Raw genomic sequence first — 14,440 nt, forward strand, 5'->3', positions numbered from 1 at the left:
GATTTGAATTACAACCGGCACTGCTGTTGTAGAAAATGAATCAACACCTTTTGACCAATCAGATCAAGAATTCCAGGGCACTGTGGTATAACTGCAGTTCCTCTGTAGTAAACGTGGAATGAATATCTCAAACATTACGCCAAAGAAGTAGCGTGTCTGAATTGTCAATATTCACAAAACAGCAGGTGAGAAATCCCCGGATGAACTACTGCTTCCGCTCAGATTCTGCAGTATGGAAGTAATGCACACCGCGCTATCCCATAAAGCAACGGGACTGGCGCTGTCAGAATCAAAAATGGCGGAAGGCAGCGCGTCATCACTTTTTAAGTTGTTGGTCACATGACAATGCCAACATAGCGGATGTAATACGTATGGATTGAATTCATACTACAGACATATACTGATCAGTACGTAGTGCATCAACGGCCGAGCAGTTGGTACTGAATCGAACGCAGTAAGTACTGTCACAGTACACGATTTCGGATGCAGCCAGGGATGTGTATATAATATGATATGCCCAATATTGATCCAGTGGGGATGGAAACTGAAATTTTGTTAGTTTGCCTCACACCACCAGGGTTGGGGGTTCGATTCGCGCCGCTGCCCTGTGTGTGTGGAGTTTACATGTTCTCTCCGTGCTGCGGGGGTTTCCACTGGGTGCTCCGGATCCCCCCCCCCCCCCCAAGTCCAAAGATATGCAGTGTAGGCTGACTAGCATGTCCAAAGTGTCCGTAGTGTGTGAATGTGTATGTGATTGCACCCTGCGATGGACTGGCACCCCGTTCAGGGTGTACCCCGCCTTGTGCCCGATGCTCCCTCGGATAGGCTCCAGGTTCCCCGTGACCCCGAGGGATAAGCGTTATAGAAAATGGATGGATGGACTTTAAATAATCACTTTCTTCTTTTTTCACCAGGGCCTCAAACATAGCGTATTGAAATCACTATAATATAATAAATAAAAATTCGCAGCAAGATTGTGATGAATTGGGGCAGTTGGGTGGGAACTGCAGTGGGGATTGGGGCAGTTGGGTGGGAATTGGGGTGGGGATTGGGGCAGTTGTTCAGTTCAGTCTGAAGGCTTCAGCATCTCCTGAGCAGGGAGCCGTGAGATTTAATTAGATGGGGTAGAATGAGGCAGGCAATTTACTGCCATCAAATTGAGACGATGAGCAATGCTATATGACACAGCAAAGCCATCAATCTTCTGCAGATATGAATCATCTTGTTCCCTTGTTATTACGACGGACACGGTGAAATATTCCGTAAACCCATTTCCGCTGGTGTCTAGGGGGACGTCTCGTCATTGCCACTTGTTAGATCTTTTTTGTTTTGTAACTGAAATCATCTCTATCGAATGCGCTGCGAAGGCAACTTCGTCTCAGCGCACGGGATAAAGGTTTGCATGATGTGGTCAAGCTGAAAGCTTTTACCGCTGCCGTAATAAACCATACGTCGACGACCTGTCACGGGTTAGCGTGAGAAGCTGAAGACAGTTACTGACTGAGTGCAAAGAGAAGTTTCTGCCTTCATTTAACACATAGTTGGAAAAATTAAAGGACATGAAAAGGGCATGTGTGCTTTTGTTCAATATTTGCATCATGCTTGGAGCTTCCTATTGGATTAGGAACATCCGACTTCCTGGGTGGAAATAGGAAGTACACAGAGGCAGCAAAGGAGCCGTTTCAACCTTCACGTTTAGAGGACGTTAGAAAGAGACAGAGAGAGAGAGAGAGAGAGAGAGAGAGAGTGATGCTGTAAGCTACAGTTTTGAGGAGTCACTGCGGTGTGCACACACACTTGCAAACGCTCTGACACACACACACACACAGCTGCCAGCCTGATCCAGAGTGCACTCTAATCGTCATCATGACTGTGAGTAACGAGAGCGTCATGCAAAGCCACTTACTGGATGGAGGCGCATTCGGGATCGGCCAGGTCTGGCTGGGCAAAGCATCCGGACACCAAGGAGCCCATAAAGTCCCCTGGCAGGAGAAAAAGAGGAGGACAAGAAGACAAGGACAGTCCTTGCTAATAAACTCCTGAGCTCGCGGTCCTGCACGCCATGTGATCTCTCAATAAACTCCTGAGCTCTTGGTCCTGCGCGCCATGTGATCTCTCGCTCCCTCTGTGCCGGTTCTGACCTACATGACTGCTAGGACACAGGTAGCCCTTTCTTGCTTATTCATTAGGAAGGCCATAGAGCGGCTCCAGAACGGCTGGACGAGTGCCGCGCTTCCTGCCTTACGCTCCATCTGCAGGCCGGATGGGGAGGAAGGTGGAGGGGGTGGGGGTGGTGTTGAGGGGGGGAGTGGTGGACTGGTACATGGCCCCTCCTCGTGTTAAGGAGACACAGAGAAAGGGAGGGCTAAGAGACTGAATGGAGAAGATTGTGCTCATCAGGAGTGCTGTGATGTCAGCGCTGACTTTATTTACGCCCGACACGCTGTGGGGAAGAAGTCAGGAGCCTGCCTGGGTGCAGCGAGTGCAGACTGCTGGAGCTATAAATAACGCCGCAGCACCGCCTTTCGGCTCACTGGACTTGACAATGAGGACATGCATCACGTTCGAGCTGCGTTTATATTTCACGAGCTGCACGGGTGAGAACGCATGCTTTAGTACTTATACGGTCCATTCGCTTGTTAATGGCGTCTCTGACAGGATTAGTGTTTAAGCAACACTGCATGAACACTACGCTTCAAATGAGGTTTGAATTTCAAAGTAAAATCACCTAAGCAGTACGACTGCGTGCTAATCACTAAAATCACACTGAAATCACAGCCATTTATCGTAATCACTTATTCAGCTATTTTCAAAACATAATAGTTTTATTGCACTTCTTTTTTTTTTTTTTCTTTATTTTTAATCAAAAGGACATTGTATAACCAGTCCCTCTAGGATTTTGCGATTTCGCGGTCGTGGAAAGTAACGCAAAATCGAGCAAACTCTGCAAAATTCTGAGCGGCTTGCAACCTTTCAAAGTTGCCAAGACACGTCATGTGACGTCATCACGTGTTCGATTCACGTGCGTCGAACATGAGTACAGCTAAAAGATCTCATTTACCAACAAACGTCACCGCAAAAGACCACGCAAAACGATTTCGCACAGTTGCAATTTCGCAATCGGTGCTCCAATTGATCGGTCGCTGATCGTTATCGGCAATTATTGGTCAATAATCGCTTTAAATAGTGACGCAAAACTCACGAGACAATTTTTTAAGGGAGAGCGGGACAATTCAGCAGCTCGCCCCTCGAGCGGCTGTCAGTAACAGAGACGTTTCAAAGACAACCCTACAGCAAGGACAGCAAGAAGCATAAAGAAATAACAGACAAAATAATGAAATTCAAGTGCCTTGATCACCACCCTGTAACCCTCCGTCGGATCGGGGACACCTCACTGGGGGTAAGCAGCTATGATTTAATCATCTCTTGTGCAGGAATTTCTTTGCCCACTTTTAAACACGGTTTAAACTGAGTAGCAAGTCTCGGCTAACCAGCTAACCCTGATTAGCGCTGTAGTAGGCTAGCTAGCCTCAGCAAATACTGTACAGTTCTCCCAGCGGTTATTTTGTGCATGTTTTTCGCACTACCGAAAATCATTTGTTTCGAAAGGGGAAACTGTGTAAGGAAAAGTCCAACGTTGTGTATCTGGCCGCAGCTGTTTTCACTTATCGTTGATTCTCATATGCTATTTGTTGGCTGTCGTTAATGTCACTGCATGTGTGTTTGGTGGTTTATCGGTTAACTGGCTACACAAGAGGTAGGGGCGGTGGGGGTGGTGGAGGTGATGGGTCTGGGGGAAAGGCATACTAGGTGCCTATGGTGTTGTCCAGGAAATTTATATTTGTCAAGCTCTTCCAGATAACCAGGCACAGGCTGCTATCCATCCATCCATCCATCCATCCATCTTCTATACCGCTTATCCTTTTCTTCAGGGTCACGGGAACCTGGAGCCTATCCCAGGGAGCATCGGGCACAAGGCGGGGTACACCACGGACAGGGTGCCAGTCCATCGCAGGGTACAACCACATACACATTCACACACCCATTCACACACTACGGACACTTTGGACATGCCAATCAGCCTACCATGCATGTCTTTGGACTGGGGGAGGAAACCGGAGTACCCGGAGGAAACCCCTGACCCTGGAGGTGTGAGGCGAACGTGCTAACCACTTAGCCACCGTGCACACAGGCTTCTATGGTCAATTCAAGATACTTTCTCATCTCTTAATTTTAATGCTTAATACACAATGTTGTTAAATATAGTTTAATAAATAATAAACAGAAGGCTTCCAATAGACCCTGTGATCGGAGCGCCCCATAAAAGATTACGCTGACATAAACAGTAAAATGAAGAAATTTATTGTCGTTGACTCTGGGTATTCTGTTAGCACCTGCACCATCGACTGGGAAACGGCTTATACTGTACTTCCGGTTAGTAAAAAAGCACTAGTGTTCCATTTGAGACGATACTACCTTTCTAAAATTCCTACACTAGACAGTAGAGTACACAGTGCATAGTGTAAGTGTATAGTACGTCATTTGGGACACAACGTTCGGAACAGGAGTAACGTAATGAAGTAAACGCACCCCGTGCCGCGCAGACCAACTAACTGATAATGAGATTCGTCGACAACGATTTTCATAATCGATTATTACCCATTTTATCGATTAGCTGTCGCGGCTCTACTAGACAACAGCGTTACTTCTCCCGAGTACTCAACGACAAAACGATCAAAATGCCCATCCCTAATTCGCGCTCACCATGGCTAATAAAATGTCTTCATTGCAGAGACAGGCTTTGGATCAATGAGTCAGTTTGCATATGTATGCTGTTATTTAACCTCTTGAAGACAATGCAGACAAATCTTAACATCTCATGTATTGATTTACGCGTTTCAAATACATAGCAATTCATCGCATCGTATAATGTTACAGTTATAATGTTACAGACTCCTTGTGCAAGGAGGGGGAGGAGATTTCCGACGGTTTGCTTTGCTAAATTCAATAATGATAATGATAACGAGTCTTTATTGGTCACAGCTACATTACAGCATAGTGAAATTCTTTTTTTCTTCGCATATCCCAGCATGTTGGAGAGGTGTAAATGAAATATGGAAAAATCAATCGAGGGAATGATGAATTAAATTATAATCATAGTATAAATTTTATAAGGAATAATGAATGAAGAAAAGCTGAAAAAAAAGCAACGAGGAGTTTGTTTACGGTGACGGTGTGTGTAACTAGACAACAACGCTCTCTTCTTCGCATACTCTTTTGTTACATGCTCAAAAGTATGCACGTTTTCTTCACAAATAAGAGTACATACTTTTATTGTAGAGCGTAAGTAGGCGAATTGCGACACGGCACGTGTTTCTCGTCTAGTGTCTGTCGTCATGTGTATCTATTATCACCTACAGCCTGTATGGTCCGTACCTCATGTTCATAGCTCGTGTTTATGACTTTAAAATCTATGTTGTTTGTTTTATTTGTGTCTTGTTTAATATTTATGTTTACATTTATTCATTTAGCAGACCCTTTTATCCAAAGCGACTTACAAATGAGGAAATACAAGCAAAGTGATATATCAAGCAGAGAACAATACAAGTAGTGCTACCATGCAAGATCTTTTAATAGTAGAGGTGTAAGAGCCAGAGTAATTTTTTTTTTTTTTTAAGGATAATGTTGGGTTAGCATTTTAGGGGTTGGTTAAGTGTTCACGGAAGACGTGGGTCTTTAGCTGTGTTTTGAAAATAGTGAAAGATTCTGCGGTCCGGATTGAGGTTGGAAGTTCATTCCACCACTGAGGGACATTTAGTGTGAAGGTTCTGGAAAGGGACCTTGAGACATGCTGAGTAGGCACTACTAAGCGTCGGTCGTTAATCGATCGCAGATTGCATGAGGCAACGTAATCCTTCAGGAGAGTGTTGAAGTAGGGCGGTGCTGTTCCAGACAAGGTCTTGTACGTGAGCATCAAGGGCTTGAATTTGATACGGGCGGCTACAGGAAGCCAGTGGAGGGAGATGAAGAGGGGTGTGACATGGGTTCTTTTGGGCCGGTTGAAGACGAGGCGTGCTGCTGCATTCTGAATCATCTGAAGGGGTTTAATGGAGCTGGCTGGGAGGCCCGAGAGTAGTGCGTTGCAGTAGTCCAGTTTTGATATGACAAGAGCCTGGACTAGTAGTTGTGCAGCCTGTTCGGTGAGATAGGGTCTGATTTTCTTGATGTTGTACAGGAGGAACCTACAGGACCGTGCAGTTGTTGAGTTTTGTAGTTTAAAAACGGTTGAAGACGAGGCGTGCTGCTGCATCGCTTGCCCTTACGTTTATATCCAATTTCTGACACTTTGTTCATTTTCCTATAACAGCACACCCAGTCAGGTGTTATTCCTTTACTTAACTATGCAGCCCTAGTAAAAAGTATATCCTTAGTAAAAGGAATCTTTTATTCATGCATGATAATATAAAGCAATGTGGTTATAAGCTCCTGCTCCATCTGCGATTAATCAAGCTCAACAAATACGCAAGGAAGCTGAGCAGAGGCTCGAGCCCATTTTCTTCCACTCACCCAGGAAAGCATGCAGACGCCGCTGAGAGAAGCAGCTAGATCCTCTGCCAACATAATGACCTTTAATCGATAAAACTCGGAGGAATTTCCTTCAGCTCCCGAATTGTGCGCAGTTCAAACGGAGCCAAGCGGTCGGTCGGCTATAAGGGGCCTTTGTGTTAAAGCATGAGGAAACGCACCGAGCCGAGCCCACAGGTTGCAGCAGTGCAGTACAGCAGCCGTGTTGTTTCTGTTTGAGATCAGACTGGAACATTGTACAAATACAGGCTTAGTCTCAGTGACGTCTCTACTTCACGAACAATCACTCAAAACAGGATCGAGCCAAACATGCGGCAGGTGTGTAAAGCTAATAATGATTAGCATATCATGTTATATGTGTAAAAGGAATCCGGAAGTCAAGTTCATATGTTTTGCAGACATAAAGTTAGTTAAATTTGTTTATTTAAATCATTTCTGCCACTGTTTTAATTTTAGCAAGTGGTAATAAAGAGCCTTTCAGAGTAGCAAAGATTAATGGTGATATAATGGTGGGGCAGTGGTGGCTTGACGGTTAAGGCTCTGGGTTACTGATCGTGGGTTCAAGCCCCATCACTGCCAGGTTGCCACTGTTGGGCCCTTGAGCAAGGCCCTTAACCCTCTCTGCTCCAGGGGCGCTGTATCATGACTGACCCTGTGATCTGACTGCAACCTCTTAACATGCTGGGCTATGTGAAGAAAAAAGAATTTCACTGTGCTGTAACGTATATGTGATTAATAAACACTCATCATCATCATCATCATCACAATATGAAAGAAGAGCAGCTGTAGAACATCAAATAAAAAGCTGGGGTTTTTGTACCATCCTTGTACGGTGCACACTAACTTGGTATAAGTATAATCAAGCAACATTAATAACATTAATAATTAATTAAATGCAATTTCCCATATGACTAGAAAATAAAACTAATATATTATTTTACTTTACATTCCTTAGAGCTGTCCTCTTTCTTTCTTTGTTTCTTTTTTTAAGGGGGTTGTGACTTCACCAGTGAAGCCCTTCATTCCTCTGACCTTACATCAGGTTTTCCCAAAAACTAAGGGTCACTTGATTATTATAAATAGAGTCACGAGAGAATCTCACAATCTCCTTTGTTTCATTCAACCACCCATGCATTTTCTTTGCCGCTTATCCTACACAGGGTCGTGGGGGAGCCTGGAGCCTATCCCAGGGGACTCGGGGCACAAGGTGGGAGACACCCTGAAATGTTACTAAGAGTTACATTCAGACAAGCCATGTTTAAATGAAACGTGTACGTTCTATTTGAGTCTTTTTCGCCCATCCTGACATGGTGCACTAGCGTACGACTTCTGCAATAAAAACGGACAGATTTTGCCGCCCACCTACCTCCGCCGTACAAACTAGTGTTTCGGTGCGCTTCAAATGACATACTTATGTACTATCCTAGACGGATATTGAGTACTATCGCTAACCGAGTTCCCAATTACAGTTAACGTTTGAATTTTAAAAAACCTCTCATGTTGCCTTCAAAACCTTCCAAAAGGACTGTCTGAGTACCAGTCTTCTGGATTTTCTAGCTTAAATATAAGCCTGGAGTTTTCGAGATGAGACGCAGTTCATTACAACAATCACGACGACAGCTGAAGGCTTTTTATGAGAGACAGAGCTCGTGCTAAACATTTTACAGCTCGACGTGGAAACCTGACAGACTGGTATGTTTTGCTGGGACGTAACACACCACCCTGGCGTGGATTATGTCCCTAGAACAAAAAAATATTAGACTAGACTGGTAAAAGTCAATGTAAGAGATATTTTTTGCTTTTTAGTTACTTATGCTAAACATACATACGTTACTGACCGAATAAAGTGCTCAAATGTTATAGTAGTAGTATATTATAAATCTGGAATTGAAAACAAATGTAGAATGGTCAAGGCACAGGGTCATTTGCCCAAACATTTTGGGATCCCGAGCTACATGTTGCTCGATCCTTTAAATGTTGGTTAAATAATCTTACAGAATCTTAGGAAAAAACTCAAAATGAAAACTGTGTGGGTTTTTTTTTTTTACTTACTAAGACATTAGTTTTGCACTGCACCAATTTAGTAAAAGCGTATTAATTAAGGAAGGCGCAACAGGAGAATTAGTTCTCTTATCAAAGACTGAGGTTTCTCATCTCCGAAACCACACGGATGTTTTTTCTACTCGTCTTCTGAAATTCCAGAAATAAAGCCGCCTCTCTGTCACTCATGCCATCCTCATCACATCACACCCGTCTGTGGTGTCACTCATCAAACGCTGACTGCTAAATATACTCAGACATGTGGCTACTGGAGGGCAAGGTGAACTAGGTGTGTGTTAGATGGGAGTAGTTTGAACTGCAGTTTGTGTAGTAGAGGTTCATGATTACTGTCATTGCAATCGTTTATTTCTCAACAGCAGCATGTATAGCAGTCTAGCAGAATTATTCCTTCCCCTGGCATTATTGTTTTGATAATGAACTATAATTCCCAGCAGCAGATGGCGCAATTTCATCAAAATGAATCAAAAGTTTGTAAGAGAACTGATGTTGTTGATCTTCCTGCTTAAAAAAATACAGTTTTACACTTCTCAACAATTCAATTCTCCTTACAGGAAGCTTGTCACGTCAAACCCTAATATATATATATATATATATATATGATTTTTTTTAAATCAAGTGTTATATTAACTGCTTTTATCTTAACAACATCCCAGCATTTATTCCTTAAAAGAAGCAAACATACTTTTAATCATTTAAGAAAATGTCCATTCCCTTCATTTTACTTTCAATTCATATAAAATGTCTAGATTTGGATGGATTAATCTTACAGCAATTTATCATTTAGAAAAACAAATATTATAGTTATATATTTTTGTAATATTATTACATTACAAACAGTTAATTACTGTTAAAACTGTTGGAATAATATAAACTATCATTATAATTCAAATTATTATAACGTACATTGTACAGAAAATATTATTGCTATATAACTTATTATAAATTAAAACTCATTCGAAAAAAATATTTTTTAAAAAGTAAATAAATATATTTAGTATGTTTTTTAAGATATTTGCTGCGGTGCAAGTTTAAGACCTGTCGGGGAAAAAAGCATCACTGTTTAACTACCATTCTAATACCATTTTTGAGACTATTTATGTATTCAAAAGGCAAAAAAAAATTCTACTCCTAGTCACTTCACGTAAGTCTACGAAAACACATTTTTCTACATCTTTTTTTGGTCAAATGAGCCTTGTTGTTTGATGGCAGGTTTTGCACAGATTCCAGCTTGCGTAATAAATGCAAAGCTAAGTAAAATATTGGCAATGATACAATGTAAATATAAAAACAAACCTAAAACATAAACATTCAAAATTATGCCCTAGGCTCCTCGAGATTTTCTGTGCTTAAAGTGCACCTATTATGTTTTTTCAAATATTACCTTTCATGTAGTGTGTTTATGTAGCTGCTTGTGAATGTAAAAAGTCTGCAAAGTTTCAGTAATCAAAGTGCACGACAAACGGAGTTATCGACTCCCAAAAGAAGGAAGCGATTCTGAAAAGCTGAAACGAGTCGTTAGTGATTCCAGACTTACTTCCTGTACGAACCTACATATGTTTGTAACAAAAAGCCCCGCTTCTGATCTTCATCGACTGCTCGACACACTCTGACAGCGGTAGACCAATCACAACAGACTGGGACATGTGACCAATCAGAGCAAAGTATGCTCTTTGAAAGGAGGAGTTTAGACTGAATCCTTTAGAACGGATCATTGAACGAGTCGTTTGTGACACTGGGGGGGGAAAGGTAATGCTGCAGTTTAAATTATGAGCACGTTAAAGTGTTTTTGACCATGGATGCATGTAAATCTATTGTATGAGACCTTTAAAACAAAATTAGGCACGTTTCAAAACCATAATAGGTGCGCTTTAAGAAAGTGACACTTGTGTGGTTTCTGTGATATAAATACACGGTGTGGTTGTAATAAATAGTGAATCTTCTAAATGATTCGATTTGAAAGCATTATTAAAAGAAGCCGGCAGCCCCTGTGTTATCCCCATCTCTAAATCTCTTGTGTGAGCAAAAGTGTGTGGGTGTGTGTCATTTTCTTAAATTGCGCTGTTTCCCAACGCTCGTTCTCTAAAATGCAGATGAACGCAGAAAGCAACAACACTGCAAACAAAAGAGATTATCATCACACAGCCAATACAGGTGTGCATCGACTCTATAACAAACGATCCAGCTGTGCTTATAACGTAAAACGCGGGACATGTTGCGGCTAACCCTCGTGTCCTACCTCGTCCAGCTCTGCAGCCAATCGCTCGTCTCCTTCCCCATCATGCCGTTGGCCAAAGCTCCATCCGTGTGTCCAGCAATCAAGTCCACTTGCTCCGTGGATGTATTCAGGAAGGAAGAGGTCACTTCCAGGGCTGCTTTCCCGCTCTTCCCGGTCACACTGACGCTCAGCACCTCTTCCTGCCTTCTACTCGCCTCCATAAACAGGCCGCTTTCTTTCAGCCGCTGCTGGATCATGGGCGTGAGGGGCATCTCTACGACCCGGTGTGCGTGCGCTGGCGCAGCCTGTTCGTCCGTCTCGTCAGCCGAGGACGTGAGAGCGTCCAGTGAGTCCAGGCTGCTGTAGAGCGTAACACACAGGCGTTCCGACTCCAGGATGCTCTCGAACTGACTGCTGAATACGTCTGTGGCCTCCTCACTCTCGCTGGCTCTTGCCTCTACACTCCTACAGAGAAGAATGCAGCATTAAATGAATTCCCTGCATTAGTGGCTTATATCCCGACACACTCGCTTCTCAAATCTGATTGGTTAGAAAAGCGTTGATTAATTTTCCATAACGGAGTAGTTCCGGCTGCGAGGCGAATCCCAGGTCCGCGTTAATGTGCTTGTTCTAACATGTTATGGCTTCTATAGAAATAACTAGTTCACAGAAACTTGTACAGCAGATACGCCACGTAATTCTAAAAGTCTTCTTAGCTAAAAAAAAAAAAAAAAAAGTTTTACCACCCTGGCGTGAAGTTTTATTTAACACAGAAAAATATCTAATCGTTTCTGTGGTTTAGCTTTCTGCGACAAGGCTTTTATTTAACATTTTTGGAAGGAGTCTCCAGTGTCAAATTTCCCACTATGCTGTTTCTCTGAGACATGACAAGCCCCATTTTGTCTTAAAAACTTCAATAGAGAGAAAAAAAGTGAGGCTGGTGAGGGAAGGAAAGTTTATATCGTGATTTCGGGAAGTCTTTTGTTTGGCGGACGTTCCACATCATTAAACTAGAGCTCGGCCGATTGATCCGTTTTGCCGATTAAACGGCATCGAGAACAGATCGCTGGAACTATCGGTTATCGGCAAAAATCCACACCGATAGTTTTTCCCGGTCATGTCCGTTGCAGGAGCGGCTGAGAGAAGGGTCTGCTGTCGTTACCCAGTACGAGAGCAGCCTCTAGACAAATCTCTGTCGTGTTATTTGAAGGGATTTTTGATTCATTTTGGACGTCTCTGTTTTTATTTGTTATTTGGAGTGCTACTTTTTAGTTCAGTTTGGATGTATATCTTTTATTTACTTTGATATTTATTAATAGTTCATATATATTAATATTTACATATTTATTTCATTTTTTAAAAAGTACAGTATATTTTCATGGTACAGTCAGTATTGTTAATTTTTGTAATAAAGTTCAGCAGTATTTTACTTGGAGTGTTATATTTTCATTCAGTATCGATTTTTAAAATCTACCGCTTGATTAATCGGTTATCGGCAGGTACAGCCCTACTTAGTTATCGGTATCGGTAAAATCCACTATCGGTCGACCTCTACGTTAAACATAACTATAAACGGTTCAAATGCATGGCATGCCTTTCATTAATAAATGAAACATTGTAGTCGTTACCAAACTGCCATGGTAAGAGGTGTAAGAGGTATAAAACACTTTGTGTGGGGTTACAGGAAAATAATCAACAGTAACTCAGGAGACACCACATGACCCCATCACTGATTAATTTCCTGTAACAGCACGGCCTGTCAGGTTTTATTCCATGTGCATCCATCTGTCAAGATCTGGAATGGCCAAATTACAGCTCACACTAGTTTTCAACCTTCGAGGTCAAAAATGAGTTAGTCAAGGTGGCAAATTTCTCATTTACCACCTTCTATGGTACTATTTTGAATATATTAAAATGATTCCTACCACTAGATGGCGAACTAATGCAACAATAACAGCCAAGCGCAAAGACTGGACTGTAAATTTTATTTATTTATTTGTTTGTTGCTGTTTTCAGAGATTTAAAATAAATATTACATATATCTTTAAATGGTAAATAAAGTAATGTAGTGTTCGATCATGGCACTGTATTAGCTGTATTTTTTCAACAAAATGACTATTGATATTTTGTTGTATAGCAACAGGCCACTTGTGTTGGAACTACTTTTGTGCCAAATGTTTTTTCGGGGGTTTTTTTTTATGCCTGATATTAAACATAGATATTTGAATATTTCTGTCTTTTGATTCATTCGTAAATGCTGGATAAAAGAACATGAGAAGGAGAAAAAACATCTCGTTGTCTGGAACCAAATGATCAAATGATCTGAGAACACACACCTTCTATTCACAATAAAAGTGAAGTCACTTGAAGCATCATGTCCTGGGGACAATCAAAGAGCATAGCAGTACTGGATCAGTATTTGGGCTTGTCCGATTACCTGTGCTCTGATATCGGGGTTGCACTGAAAAAATAATAATAATAAAAAGGAGCAGTGCATCCCAGCTGTGGTGCTCACTCATTTCTGAGTTGAAAGAAGAAGTGTAATGAAAAGAACTACTGTAGGAGAACCAGCACTAGGCAACACATCTGTCAAAATATTTGGTGGATAAAAAGAAGAAGTGCTGCTGTCCATTAGCCAACAGCTTTCAGTCCATGTGGTCCATGAAAAGAAGCACAGTCAGATATTATTACTGCAATATCAGCAAGAAAATGTGAATATGATCCTGCTAGCTAATGACTAATCCAGCGTGTGTGTGTGTGTGTGTGTGTGTGTTACAGTTTAAATCTAATACCTGGCTGAGCTGTTTTCGGTCGCTTCAGAAACACACATCACTGGCACGGCAGCCTTGAGTGTGTTGTCCTGAGAAGGTTTCTCCATGTCCTGAGTCGTCTGTTCCTTCTCTTCAGCCTTTCCATTGAGAAAGACCTCTGCATCAGCCTGGTCCTCCACAAAGCGCAGCTTCTTCTGGGGTTTCTCTCGCGCTTTGCCCCCGTCAAGGAAGGCACTAAAGATGCCGGGGATCTCTGCCAGGATTTTGCTGGACTCGTCCAGAGAGGCATCCAGAAGCTTTGGTGACAAGTCTGCACTCTCGCCTCCCTCCTGCTTTTCCGTAACGGGCACCGGTGCAGGTTTATGTTGGCTTGCGGGTGCATTCCTGGTGTCTGGGCCGAGAGCGGGGCTCGCACACTGCAGCTCCTGCGCTGAGCTCGGGTCCTGTATCAGCGCCTCGCACCATGAGTCGAACGTCACGTCCTTCAGCTGTTCTGTCTGCCCGGAGTCTGAGGTGCCATTCTGTAGCTCTGAGGCGTGTTCAGCTGTGCCCGGAGGAGAAGGGGGCGTCCCGTTGCAGGGAATCATGTCTGAAGTGGCGTCTCCTGATTGGCTGTGCTGCTCGGCCACCGCAGCATCCCGGGCTCTGGCCGTGAGGCCACTCAGCAACTCGGCGAGCTCCCTATCGATCTCCTGAAAGAGTGACGTCTCGTCGAGTTCATCCTCCTGGATGGAGGGGTCAGGGGTTGTGCTGATGTTGTCCTCCAGCAGAGGGTTCGAGTCACATGTAGAGGCTGAACAGCGAAAAC

General features: G+C 42.8%; 1 protein-coding gene across 2 annotated transcripts in view; it reads right to left on the reverse strand.

Moving 5' to 3' along the window:
* psd3l (pleckstrin and Sec7 domain containing 3, like) overlaps positions 1-13,737 on the reverse strand; it is a 118,996-nt gene extending 105,259 nt beyond the window's left edge. For both annotated transcript variants that reach the window (XM_053645401.1, XM_053645400.1), the window contains exons 1-2: positions 13,654-13,737; positions 10,883-11,326 (exon numbers count right to left, since the gene is read on the reverse strand). In XM_053645401.1, coding sequence (XP_053501376.1) covers positions 10,883-11,326; positions 13,654-13,691 — 482 coding nt within the window. In that variant the 5' untranslated portion in view covers positions 13,692-13,737. The remainder of the gene's footprint in view (positions 1-10,882; positions 11,327-13,653) is intronic.
* Between the last annotated feature and the right edge of the window lie 703 nt (positions 13,738-14,440).

This window comes from Ictalurus furcatus, chromosome 16 (genome assembly GCF_023375685.1).
Source record: "Ictalurus furcatus strain D&B chromosome 16, Billie_1.0, whole genome shotgun sequence".
Taxonomy (NCBI): Eukaryota; Metazoa; Chordata; class Actinopteri; order Siluriformes; family Ictaluridae; genus Ictalurus; species Ictalurus furcatus.